This window comes from Heteronotia binoei, chromosome 8 (assembly GCF_032191835.1).
Source record: "Heteronotia binoei isolate CCM8104 ecotype False Entrance Well chromosome 8, APGP_CSIRO_Hbin_v1, whole genome shotgun sequence".
Lineage (NCBI taxonomy): Eukaryota > Metazoa > Chordata > Lepidosauria > Squamata > Gekkonidae > Heteronotia > Heteronotia binoei.
Window position 1 is genome coordinate 103,569,002 of NC_083230.1, and position 13,842 is coordinate 103,582,843.

Here is a 13,842-nt window from a genome sequence, read left to right on the forward strand (position 1 = left end):
TGCAGACCAACCTTTGGTTCAGTGGGCTACCACAATCTTCTGCTAATAACTGATATAGTAGATTGTAAACTGCTTCTTAAATTGCATATTTGACTTTCTGCCTCTAATCTCTCACACCTGGCTGCTTTGAACATGTGTGATGATTCTGAATTTACCCTTTGAAAATCATAACAAAGCCCATTAAAGGTAAAAGTATTTCAAGAAGGACTGGAGGGTCTTTGTAAGGGACACTTTTTTAAGCTCAGTTATGTGAATGGTAACACGTCACACATGAATAGTAGTAACCATGAGATCTAGAAGGCTGACTACAGATTTGCTGCCCTTGTGTGATGCTCTTAATATCCCAAGAATAGTGGCCAGATCATCTAATAGGGTTGTGGTAGTCATGCTCTACATGGTTTGAGGTCAAATTATTTCAGTTGTTTTGTACAGAGAGATCAATTCAATCAAACCTCATAAAAACCTGAAAAACAAGTCGATGTCTTCCACACAATGGTTAACTGATTTTAGCCTTCTGAAGTCAGAAATATTCAATTTTCTAAAAATATCTACTGTTGTAGCCATTAACCTTGTGTCCAGTCTTGTGAGAAGAGGATAAAGGGTAGAATTTAATGCTGAAATCATTAGGTATATATTATCCATCAACAGGTTTCTGGTAATATTGCTAAATTAGAACAAAAAATATGAATCGGCCTGTCTGGCACCATTTGGAAACATCTAAAGGACCGACTAATATTGCAGTTCCAAGCACTTGATACTAAGTTTTACAGAAGCAAGCAGGATTTATGTCTGAGTACACATGCCTATGATGGAATTACACAGTTTTAACATTGACAATGAAAAAGCTGAAATTTCTATTTCTTGGCTCCATCATGAACCAAAAGGGAGACTGCAACCAAGAAATCAGGAGTTTGAAACTGGGAAAGGTAACCATGAAGGAGCCAGCAAAGATCCTTAAGTGTAAGGAAGTGTTGCTGGCTACCAAAACCAAGTGGAATTCTAGCAGGAGCTCCTTTGCATATTAGGGCACACCTCCCTGATGTAGCCAATCCTCCAAGAGCTTACAAGGCTCTTTTTTGTAAGCTCTTGGAGGATTGGCTACATCAGGGGTATGTGGCCTAATATGCAAAGGAGCTCCTGCTAAAATTCCACCTCTGACCAAGATAATTCATACTATAATATTCTCCACTACTATGTACAGTTGTGGAAGTTGGTCAATGAATAAAGCTGACAGGAAGAAAGTTAATTCATTTGAAACATGGTGTTGGAGGAGTTTTATGGATACTGTGGACTGCCCAAAAGACAAATCAGTGAGTTCCAGATCAAATCAAGCCTGAACTCTCCCTAGAAACTAAAGTGGCCCAGCTTGGGCTATCACATTATTATAAGACAAGACTTACTGAAAAAGACAATAATTCTGGGAAAAGCTGAAGCCAATAGGAAAAGAGGAAGACCCAAAATGAGATGGATTGACTAAGTAAAGGAAGCCACAGCCCTCAGTTTGCAAGACCTGTGCAAGGCTGTTAAAGATAGTACATTTTGGAGGTCATTAATTCATAGGGGTGTCGTAAATCAGAAGTGACAATGATATTGAACACCTACCTATATGGCTAAGATCATGGTACAGGATCCCAGTTTAGTTTTTAATTCTCACTAGTTTATTTGAATCCCATCATCCTAGCTTACCAAAGAGATGTTATTTTCTATATTAAGCGCATAAGAACATAAGAGAAGCCATGCTGGATCAGGCTAATGGCCCATCCAGTCCAACACTCTGTGTCACACAGTGGCCAAAAAAACCAGGTGCCATAAGGAGGTCCATCAGTGGGGCCAGGACACTAGAAGCCCTCCCACTGTTGCTCCCCTCTCCCCAAGCACCAAGAATACAGAGCATCACTGCCCCAGACAGAGAGTTCCAACAATACACTGCGACTAACAGCCACTGATGGACCTCTGCTCCATATGTTTATCTAATCCCCTCTTGAAGCTGTCTATTGATCATAAGGCAGTCTGATTTCCATCCAACTGATACCTTATGCCCCTGAACTTAGTTACATGGCTTTGCATGTATAGTATATGTATAGCAAATATAGTGTTGTAGTGCTTTGCATATTTGTCATCTTCTGGACATGGAGCAGGGGTCACTGGGGGTGTGGGGGGAGGTACTTGTCAATTTCCTGCATTGTGCAGGGGGCTGGACTAGATTTCCCTGGAACTCCCTTCCAATTCTTTAATTCCACAAACTGCTCCTGACTGCAGCATTCTGCACTAGTTGAAGCTTCTAAACACTCTTTGAGGGCAGCCCCACATATAGTGCATTGCAGAAAAATTATTTGTCCATTGTGTATGAAATACAGTAGCTGCTGTTTTAGTGGTGAGCAATACTGTTCTGTCCGTCTCCTAATGACCACTGATTTACTGAATTTATACTTCACCTTTTTCCCCTGTGGGGACCCAAACCAGACTAACATCTGTCTCCTCTCCTCCATTTTATCCCTCACAACAATTTTGTAAGGTAGGCTGAGAAAGTGTGACTGGCCAAAGGTCATCCAGCGAGTTTCCACAGCACAGGTGGGGATTCGAACCTGGGTCTCCCAGATACTAGTCCAACACTATCCCACACTGGCTCACATGCCATTTTATGAACTAGGTGTCAAGGGTTTGTTTCTTGAAGCAGCACTGAACCCCGCCCCCTTCTGCCTATAAAGTTATGAAATGAAAACGACATCATCATGGCATGTGACCCCTGCAACCCGACCTTTGCCTTAATTTGAAGGAGGCACGAGGGATAATACACATTGTGATGAAGAGGAGTGGAGGAGTGGGGAATCAAACTACATATTCTGGGCACAGGAGTGGGAATTAAAACACCTAATTCCACCCAAGAGGAGAGATAGGGAACGATCTTTCTGATTTTTTATTATTAGTATTATTAACTTCATTTATAGGCTGGCTTTCTCACTGATACTCAAATCACATCAGCCCTCGACGCCAGCAGGAGCATCAGTCAGGAGTGCACATGCGAACAGCGTACCTGGACTTGTTGAGGTAAGCACTGGTGCTGCGTATCGCTGGGCTTCACTGGGATTGGTTTGATCAAGTTGGGGTTGTCGTATATGGCGGAAGAGCTGGTTATTTGTTTCGGCTCTGAGCATGTCTTACACTGCAATGCACACACACACACACAAAATAACACTTGAGATTAAAAACAAGCGAAGGGGTGGATAAAAGCAACATTTCCTTAGTGCTCTATCATCATTATACAGTTAAAATTAAAGCAAACAACATATTGACAAATTGACTCGGGGCAGGGGGCCGAAATAGTGAAATGGCAAAGAGCTCAGTTCCTTTACTGGGTTCCCACTCCCTACCGCACAAAGACAGCCAGTTTGGTGTAGTGGTTAAGTGCCTGGACTCTTATCTGGGAGAACCAGGCTTGATTCCCCACTCCTCCACTTGCAGCTGCTGGAATGGCCTTAGGTCAGCCATAGCTTTCGTAGGAGTTGTCCTTGAAAGGGCAGTTTCTGGGAGAGCTCTCTCAGCCCCACCTACCTCACAGAGTGTCTGTTGTGGGCGGGAGGAGGGAAGGTAAAGGAGATTGTAACCGCTCTGAGATTCAGAGTATAGGGTGGGATATAAATCCAGTATTATCATCATCATCTTCTTCTTCTCTAGAGAGTTCATCCCGGAGCTTGCTTAGGTTGTTGCTCCTCAGCATGGCTGCTGGTGGAATATGCTGTACTTTGGGTACAAACTGAAGCCTGGCCAAAGATAGTAGAATGCTCAAGAACTAGCTTGCATCTGTAGCAAGGCTGGAGGTGGAGGAAGGTGCTAGTGTGGTGTGTGGGGTAGGGTTGCCAGATCAAGCCTGGGAAACTCTTGGTGATTTGGTGATAGAGCCTGAGGAGGGCAAGGACCTCAGTGGGGTACAGCGCCACAGAGTCCACCCTACAAAGAATCCATTTTCCCCAGAGAAGCTGATCTCTGTAGTCTGGAGATAAGCTGTAATTCTAGGGGATCCCCAGGTCCCACCTGGAGATTGGCATTCATACTTCCCAGGGCCTACCCATCCACCCCACGGCCAACCTTGCTTAGCTTCTGAAATCTAATGAGATCAGGCTAGCCTCAGCGGCTGCTTCAATTATAGCAAGCCTTACATTATCAGAATAGGCTTTGAGAGGTGACTGCTATTTGTCAAAGGACACCGAGAGAGGACACACTCTTAGACAGATCATGAGAGGGAGGGCAGGAAGAGTTGCATCAGTGCTTAGTTCTCGTGGCCCCTTCTTAACACACCCAAGGAAATGCTGATTGCCACTTTGGGGTCAGGCAGCAATTTTTCTCCAGGCCAGTTTAGTTCAGGGATCCTGGAGGTTTTTGCCACCATCTGGGCATGGAGCAGGGGTCACTGGGTGTGTGTGTGGGGGTGGGGGAGGTATTTGTGAATTTCCTGCATTGTGCAGGGGGTTGGACTAGATGACATTGGTGGTCCGTTCCAGCTCTAGGATTCTATGACCTGCCCAGCTTCATGTGTTGCCAGGATGATGATGGCCCCCAGACTTTTGCCTGTGAGAAAGGAGGAAGCATCTTCTTCCAGAATGTTGCCTGCCACCCATGAATTTCCAATTACTTTCATTAAAATATTTTTTTTAGACTGCTGAATTTAATACAACCTGTTAAACATTTTAAGCCAATAACATTGTGGTCCTGAGGTCAGACCCAAGAGGTCCAAGGTATAATCCCAGACCCTAGAAAGTTCAGTGTTAACTCCACCTCAGGGGGAGTTGATCTCTGCCATTTGGAGAGCAGTTGTACTTCTAAGTGATCCCCAGACATCACCTGGAGATTGGCAACCGTGGTTCCTGAGGAGGAAATGGCTGGTTTGGAGGGCACAGTCTATGGCATTGTATCTGTCTGAGGTCCCAACCCTCCCCAAACCCCACCCTCTCCAGGTTCCACCACTTAAATCTCCAGGTTAGGAAATTCCTATCTCTTTCCCTTTATCTGCCTCTCTGACTTGGGAAAGGACAGTCTCTCTCCACAGTGGTGGGGACCAAAGCAGCTTACATCATTCTCCTCTCCCTCCTATGATCTGCATAACCCTGTAAGGCAGGTTAGGCTGAAAGTCTGTAATTGGTCCGAAAACACCCAGTCAGCTTCTACAGCAAAACCCTGGGTCTGACAGACCCCACTCTGAAGCCCTAACTGCTATGCCCCCCTCAAATTCCACCACAGAATCTCCAGGAATTTCCCACCAACTTGGAACTAGTAGCCCTAGTTAGGACTGGCCCCAATGAGTTCTCCCTCAGAGTCTTCAGTGATACCTTTCAAACCAACACACTCTCTCTCTATTAACACTGTTGGTCTTAAGCATAGGACTTCAATCTCTGTCTGTCTCTCTCTCTGGTCTGCTGCTACAGGACATCATTCCCCCCATCTCTAGCTGTTTTCCTTCCAGAGGAGGGTAGGGAGGAGCCCTCAGCAAATCAAGAGAAAGCTTTGTCTGGCTGTTTTCATCCTCCTCCCTCAACCAATCAAGGAAAAGCTTTCTCTGGCTCTTTCCCTCCCTCAGGCAATTGAGGGAAGGCTCTGTTTCTCTCCTCTGTGAAGCAGTGCGACAGGCAGCTCAGCCAATGGGAGAGTAGGGTGAGCCAGAAACTGCCAGAACCAAGGTTCGCTGCCTTTTACTGACAGAATTGGCTAGGCTGGCTAGCAACAGCCACTCAGGAGGAAGAGAGAAATGGACTCAACCAATGGCATGCAAGTGCTCTAGATTGATGGTTCGATGGGCCAAAGGTTGATGCAGCACACCCCCAGTCAATGGAAGAGCTCCATTTTGCCAAGGTGAAAGGGCTTTTATATCTATAGAATGTTCATTGATTTTTGAGGATGCTTTATTATTTTTAAACTCTTGGAGGCTAACCAATGGTCAACAAAAATGGACCCCCCCATGCTCTTAGTACAGCTAAAAGACTAAAGGAGTTTGTTTCTTGCTAATGTCAAGTGACAAAGAACAAGAAGAGAGAATAAGCCAGACAGACAAGCTGATTCCTGCACAAATAAGCCTTGACTCATAGAATGGCAGAAAGTAAGATGGCTATTTTGAGGCCATTGGCCCTGAAGCACATAGCATATGATAGGAAGGAGACTGAAATAGGCATGGCCTCCATTCGGTTTAGTGTACCTGATCTCCAGCGTTGAGAGGACAGCAATTCCTTTCCCCTCATATTGCTACTGAAGAGAAAATGTTCCATGATGCAATATTTCCTTGGCAACCAATTATGATAAAGAAATATAGGTGGGGGACTAAGGCAGAAGGAGTGGACTGACTCATCCTTCAAATATATTATTTGCAAACAAATTTCTTAAGTAATAGGCACAGAAGAAAGCAGATCACTTGAGTATGTGCATGTTCTTCCATACAATAAGCTGTATCATAAAAATGGAGATAACTAAGCCTCTCTGTAATGCAACTATCAATCACTTAATTATTTGAGGAGACATCAGTATTCTTGTACAGCCAATGATTCATGGATTCTTTCAACAGTGACTGCTATTCAAATTAGTTATATGGATTCTAATATGAAGTGAACAGCACACAGCAGTCACTGCTCTAATTCACTGGCTTTCTCCAGCTTGGTCAGACAGAACAGGAAACCATGGTTTGCTACCACAAGAATAAGACTAGAACTTGGGTTCCTTCAGATGATCCCTGCTTCCTCTTCTTTCTCTTGCACATGTCTGAAATGATTGTTAATGATTTGTGGAAAATCACAGTTTCTTGTTTTACACTCTCTGGGTCCACGCTAGGAGTTATATTTATTATATTTATTTTATGTATTTATTTACATCCAATCCATCTCAGACTCCCCTGCCCTCACTACATGCATGGTCTACTGACCAGCCCTGCTTACTAGGCAATAGGACAGATTCCTCAGGAGGCACTGAGGTCCCAAAATATCATCTTGGATCTGATTAGTAATCTATAGTTACCTATTAATTTATATTATTGTGTTTAATGTTTCAATTATATGTATTTTATAGAAGAAGAAGAAGAAGAAGAAGAAGAAGAAGAAGAAGAAGAAGAAGAAGAAGAAGAAGAAGAAGAAGAAGAAGAAGAAGAAGAAGAAGAAGAAGAAGAAGAAGACGACGACGACTGCAGATTTATACCCCGCCCTTCTCTCTGAACCACAGACTCAGAGAGGTTTACCATCTCCTATATCAGGGGTGGCCAACGGTAGCTCTCCAGATGTTTTTTGCCTACAACTCCCATCAGCCCCAGCCATTGGCCATGCTGGCTGGGGCTAATGGGAGTTGTAGGCAAAAAAAACATCTAGAGAGCGACCATTGGCCACCCCTGTCCTATATCTTCTCCTCCCACAACAGACACCCTGTGAGGTGGGTTGTGCAGAGATGGCTCTCACAGAAGCTGCCCTTTCAAGGACAACTCCTATGAGAGCTATGGCTAACCCAGGCCATTCCAGCAGGTGCAAGTGGAGGAGTGGAGAATCAAACCCGGTTCTCCCAGATAAGAGTCCGCACACTTAACCACTACACCAAACTGAGCTCACTTGCAGGGGAGGGCGGGATATAAGTCAAATAAATAAATGTTGTTGTTGTTATTTGAATTTCTAAACTGCTCTCCCGCAAAGGGCTCAAGGCAGTGTACATAACATTTAATGTACAATTTAGTTGAAAACATCACAGAAGATAAGTTAAGTAATGCAAAACCAGACAATCAATCAGTTACCAATAAAATCACTTAAAACCAGTAACCCTAATCTTAGATAGTGTTCTTCATGTGATCGCCTTTTTCCAAGGGGTGGGATCGTGGACCTGATGAGATGGAAAAAACATTGCTCTCCTCAACTTTAAGCCTGGTGGAACATCTCTGTTTTGCACACCTTGCAGAATTGTATAAGGCCCCGAAAGCATGGATGTCTCCAGGCAGAGGGTTCTACCAGGCGGGAGCCAGGGTTGAGAAGGCCCTGGCTCTGGTTGAGGACAGCCGGACATCTTTTGGGCCCAGGATCACCAGCAGGTTTAGTCACCAGTATAGGGTGACTAAAAGTGTAAATGAGTCAACAACCCTAATTCTTACAGAGTACAGAATTTCTTTTTAGCAGGTATGATCCAATTCCAAATGAACAGCTTTAGGTAACAAGCACTGTATAGAACCGTTAACACTTGAAGGACCAAAAAGGTCACCATGTTCAAATTGCCTAGTTCCTTCAGACCTTTGCTTTTTGGCAGCTGCCCGCCATACTTCTCACTGGGCTGAAAAGCCTATCATGGAAGTAGAAGTGCATCCTCGCTTCAGGTACACATACATTTCTCCCTCGGTGCCTATCGCAGAGCACAACAGAAGCACAAACATGGAACCTCTGCAATGAACATTAAATGAAGGTTGTTTTGGGTGCACACTGAAACGCATGTCCTACTATTGCATGGGTGGCCAAACTTGCTCAGCAGAAGAGCCACAAAGAATAAACATCAGATGTTTTGAGAGCCGCAAGGCATGAATGTCAAATGTTTGAGAGCCACACGACAGGAAGGAGGGAGAGGTGGAAAGAAAGCAGCTAACTTTAAATGCATTCTCCAAGCCACTGGCTGCCTTGGATTGGCGGAGTGATTTAAAGGGACAAACGCCTTCTCCAAGCCAGCCGACAGGGTGGTGAGGGCTTTGGGAGCCACAATATGTATGAAAGAGCCACATGTGGCTCCTGAACCATAGTTTGGCCACCCCTGTACTAGTGCATAGTGTCACTGAGGTACAGTGGGTAGCTCTCCCCATGCCCACCCCCATGGTAATTAAGACTTGTTCTGGGATTTCCAATCTCAATGTAACAAAGCCCAGGGCTTTTTTTGTAGCAGGAAATCCTTTGCATATTAGCCAATCCTCCAAGAGCTTACAGGGCTCTTATTACAGAGCCTACTGTAAGCTCCTGGAGGATTGGCTGCATCAGGGGTGTGTGATCTCATATGCAAAGGAGTTCCTGCTACAAAAAAAGCCCTGACAAAGCCCAATGAATGCAGGCGTATAGGACTGGGACATGAACAGATGGTTTCCACCAAGACTTCAATCCTTAGCATCTGTCATATTTTTGCCACTGAATGACACACTACTAGAATACACAAGAAACTACTGAATAGGATGGCTGATTCTATGGCCCAGTTCTCACAAACTGCACATTTCTCAATGGCATCACTTCAGAAGAAAGGCGGTCCTTCCATCTTTTGCTGTTTCATTAACTACCCTGAGTTTGCAGAGATAAGAAAGGGTAGAAATAGTTTAAATAAATGACATGTTATATTGGTTTACTTTGTTTAGACTGATTTTTTTTTAAAAAAACTTATTTATACATAGAATGATTAAAAATGTGGAATTCATTGCCAGGGGATGTTGTGATGGCCAAACATCCTTAAGAGGAGATTAGATAGATTTTTGAAACACAGGTCTATCAGTGGCTACTAGTCATGGTGACTAAATGGAACCTCCATGTTCAGAGGCCATAAACTTCTGAGCACCAGTGCCTGGAGGGAACTGTGAGGTTTTGCCAGTTACTAATCCCAGTCAACTCAGTCCATATGAAAATGGTCAGAAGCAATGGACCTTCATGCTACGAAGCCATTGCCGCAAACGGGGTAATTTATAAACAGTACCAATAATATGCCAAGCTAAAAAGGTGTACAAAGCTAAAGCCAGCCCCTGTCCGTTAAAGTTCCCAGGATTAGGTGTATAACACAGAGTCTCCTCCGGGTGCTCAAGGTCGTTTGGCCAGAGCCAGATGTTACCACAGCTACCAGATAATAGTTCCACTGCCGAAGCCTTCCGCCTGCAAATCTTGTGAAAAGTTACCAGCAAGTGAAATGCCAAAGCAAGCACAAATGGATAAGCAAGGGAGAAAATGATTATACAATCCAGGTATTGAGGGGTTTAATACAGGGGTGCAATATAGTGCAAAGAAATAGGAATGATTGAATATGAATGAACATCTCAGTACAGCACAATCATCTGACACTCTGACCCACTTGTCAGGGAATCTGACAGAAATATCAGAGGAAGGCCTTGGCTTCTATGTTCATTCTAGGATTTCCAGGGAAATTGGCTGGCTGCTGTGTGAGAAAAGATGCTGGACTAGATAGACCACTGATCTGATCCAGCAGTGCTCTTATTATTATTCTTATGTAATAGCATTCTTTCCCCCTACCCCCCTCCTGTGGAATTAATCCTATGCAGGGATGAATCAATCGTATATTCTAGGTAATCTTCTTTCTTAAAATTGCTGGCATAAGATTAGGAGCAAACTTCAACATAGTCTTTACTAGGAAAATTCCTCTTAACACACATGCAAGATGCCTCTTTACGTGCCTCAGATGATGGTTGATGTAACACTACAAAATTCCTTTCCATTGATTTGACATCATCAGCTAACTTTTTACCTTGTTTGATAACAAGCTAACTTTTCGTCTTGTTCGATACAAACTCCAGTGTCATTCGCCAAAATGTACTTGGGTATTTAGCAAACCCTTGAAATACCACGCAGATGCCATCAAAGATGTATAACGTTACACTATAACAATGTGTTAGATGATCCCACACTACTCTGCTGTTGGAAACAGAATGCTGGAAAAGATGAGGCTCAGTTTGATTTCATAAAATACTTCTGACATTCTGATAAAAGGAAATCAGCACATGCAGCTGGCCTTCTTGCTGCCTATCTAAAACCACAGCTGCACTTTCACATCTATGCTGCAACCCAATGAACATTTAAAATCCTCCCCCTCCCACAAAAAAAAGGTATAAGGAATGCTTTATACAAGGATGCGGTCTGGGAATGGGGGCAAATGGTTTCAGTTTCACAAAGGATGCTCCCCCCCAATAAAGTGGAGAGAAGGGGATGTGGCTCGGCTGCTGGGTGGTGAGAGGGGAGAGACAGCCAAGAATCACACCAGGGGCCTGACACAGGACATGTGGACGGCACATGGAAAGGGCATATATGGACCTACTTCAGGCTAGCCCTCAATCTTTGGCCACAGCAAATGGAGGAGACATCCACTCTCCCTCCCTCCATTTCACAGCAGGTGCAAGCTGGTCAACCCTTTGGGTGCTGGGTAGTAATTTTTGCCCTTCTAGTGCAATTGGCAGCAAGCTGGGTTTTCTGTTCACTTACTCTACTCTGAAAGTGATATAGTTGGCAGGAGTGAATAGGCAGTGTGGGAAAATGCTGCTTTCAGGGTACACAGTACAACTCAGGTGTTCACCCAGAAGCTACAGTTTGGAAGAGAGTTAATTCCTCAGACCAGAAGTCTGGAGCCTCAACACCTTCATGGACCTGGGACACTAGGAGAGGAGACGACTGAGAGGTGATATGATCACCATCTTCAAGTACTTGAAGGGCTGTCATATAGAGGATGGAGTGGGGTTGTGTTATGTTGTCCCAGAAGGTTGGAACAGAACCAAAGGGTTGAAATTAAATCAGAAGAGTTTCTGGCTCAACATTAGGAAGACCTTCCTGACTATTAAGAGTGGTTCCTCTGTGGAACAGGCTTCCTTGGGAGGTGGTGGGCTCTCCTTCCTTGGAGGTTTTTAAACAGTTAGATGGCCATCTGACAGCAATGCTGATTCTGTGAGCTTAGGCAGATCACCAGAAGGAGGGCAGGAAGGGTTGCATCAGTGCTTAGTTCTTGTGGCCCAGGAAAATGCTGGTTGCCACTTTGGGATCAGTCAGCAATTTTTCTCCAGGCCAGTTTGGCCAGGGATCCTATAGGTTTTGCCATCTCCTAGGCATGGAGCAGGGGTCACTGGGGATGTGTTTGTGTGTGGGGGGGGAGGTATTTGTGAAGTTCCTGCACTGTGCAGGAAGTTGAACTAGATGACCCTGGTGGTTAGGTCCCTTCCAACCCTATGATTCTATGCTCCTTGACCCATAGAGCTCTTGACTGGGGGACTGGACAGGCATGCCCCCCTTGAGCACTAAAGAAGGCTTGGCAAGGAGAACGATGTGCTGTACCAACATGACGGCTCAGGACTTGGAGCCAGGATGGCCTCTCCTGTAAGATTAGGGATGCACAGAATAGAGGAAGCCTCTGCAATTAGTTCACACTGCAATTAGCTCTGGGGATGGGGATTTTTTTACCTGTGCGCACTGCAGTTCCCTCTTAAGCAACGAAAATAAAGTTGGCCCTTCAATTATCCAGCTTCCGGTGTTGGCTCCCCTCATTCCACATCTGCAGACAACACCAGGTTCTCCAGATTGGTGTCATTACTTGTGTGTTATTCCAACGATGCAGCTGACATTTTACACACAGCTGTATATTAAGCCATCGCTGCAGCTTACACAGTAGAAAGGCAGAAAGCTGAAAACAGAAAGCGCGGAATTGTTTGAAGCTGAGAAAGCCTCACCTTGGTATATTCATCTTTGGCTTTGGTGAGCATCCGTAAGATATCCACCTCCTTGCTTTCACCCGAATTCAAGCTTACTGGAGAAATTCCTATGCCAGTCCCCTGCTGTGCTTTCAGTTGCTCTTGCTGAGTTAAACTAGAAATGAGGGGTGAAGGCAGAAAAGAAATTTTAAAAAAAGGTTAACTCACAATTGCTTCTAAGTATTAAGACATTAAGAAGGGCTTCAGGTTTCCTCTCCCTCTCTCTGTCGTTTGTTCTATCTTATGTTAAAAACTAAGGTTCGATTAACATAGATAATGTGCTGTCTCCAATTCTGCACATGCTGGCCCATTGACTTGAATTTCCCCAACACAGGCACAGCTCCTATGGCCAGAAGGAACATTAAATTGTAGCTCATTTTATGCTGGAGTGGGGGGAACGGTGGCACACACACACAAATAAGTTTTTAACTGCTAGTAAATGACCAATTTCCCGCCCCAGCTGTTTTATAATTACTGCAAACTGCTGTGAATTCTAACACACACAGTCACTTGGCTGAACAACAGCGTAGTTTTAACCAGATGAAATGCTGTTATTATAATCCATTAAACACGGTTTACAGTAGCACACATCTTCAGCAAACTAGTCTTTACTGAACTAAATTAGCAGTCTGAAAGAAGTTTAATTACCAGCAACTGCAGAGCAAGCTGGTTAAAATTAAAAACTGCCAGGAACACAGGCTTCTTAGAGATGGCATCTTATTTTTTCCTAAATTCTTGTAGGAACTACATCTTGGTCCCAATGTATCATTCACAGCAACAGAGAACTGCTATTATACAGTCTACATAAGGCAGCCCTCCTCTGTCCTTGGAACTCATCATAGTGGTCAATGCAGAGATTGTGGATTGGCCAAACATTCATGGTAGATTAAAGGAAGTTCATGTCATTACCAAAAATCACTACAACAAGGAGATGGAGGAGGAGGTTGGATTTATACCCCCCCCCCCTTCATTCAGAATACCTTACAATCTCCTTTCCCTTTTCCTCTCCACAACATGCACCCTGTGAGATAGGTGAGGCTGAGAGAGTTCTGACAGAAACTGCTCTTGAGAGGAGGTGCATGTGAAGGAGTGGGGAATCAAACCCGGTTCCCCAGATAAGAGTTGGCATACTTAACCACCACACCAAACTGGCTCTCAAGATGTAATGATAGCTGTTAAGTGTGGATTGCTTTTCTTTTTTCAAGAGCCACATGAAATCTTGAAAGAAAGGTCAACGAATAGTTGGTAGACATGATAATTAAATAAAACCTGCAGGTTCAGTGGGAGCATCCCTTTGAATTCTAGATTCTGGAGAAACCAATGGGAGAGCACCACCGCTTTCATATCCTGCTTGCAAGATTTCCACGGCATCTGGCTGACAACTTGGAAACAGGGCACAGATCAAGTAGATCCAA

The 13,842-nt window shown here is 44.3% G+C and overlaps 1 protein-coding gene across 4 annotated transcripts in view; it reads right to left on the minus strand.

Moving 5' to 3' along the window:
• The window catches only part of DCP1B (decapping mRNA 1B), a 70,115-nt gene that overhangs the window by 20,824 nt on the left and 35,449 nt on the right, over window positions 1-13,842 (minus strand). For all 4 annotated transcript variants that reach the window (XM_060245784.1, XM_060245783.1, XM_060245785.1 and 1 more), the window contains exons 5-6: window positions 12,407-12,542; window positions 3,035-3,163 (exon numbers count right to left, since the gene is read on the minus strand). In XM_060245784.1, coding sequence (XP_060101767.1) covers window positions 3,035-3,163; window positions 12,407-12,542 — 265 coding nt within the window. The remainder of the gene's footprint in view (window positions 1-3,034; window positions 3,164-12,406; window positions 12,543-13,842) is intronic.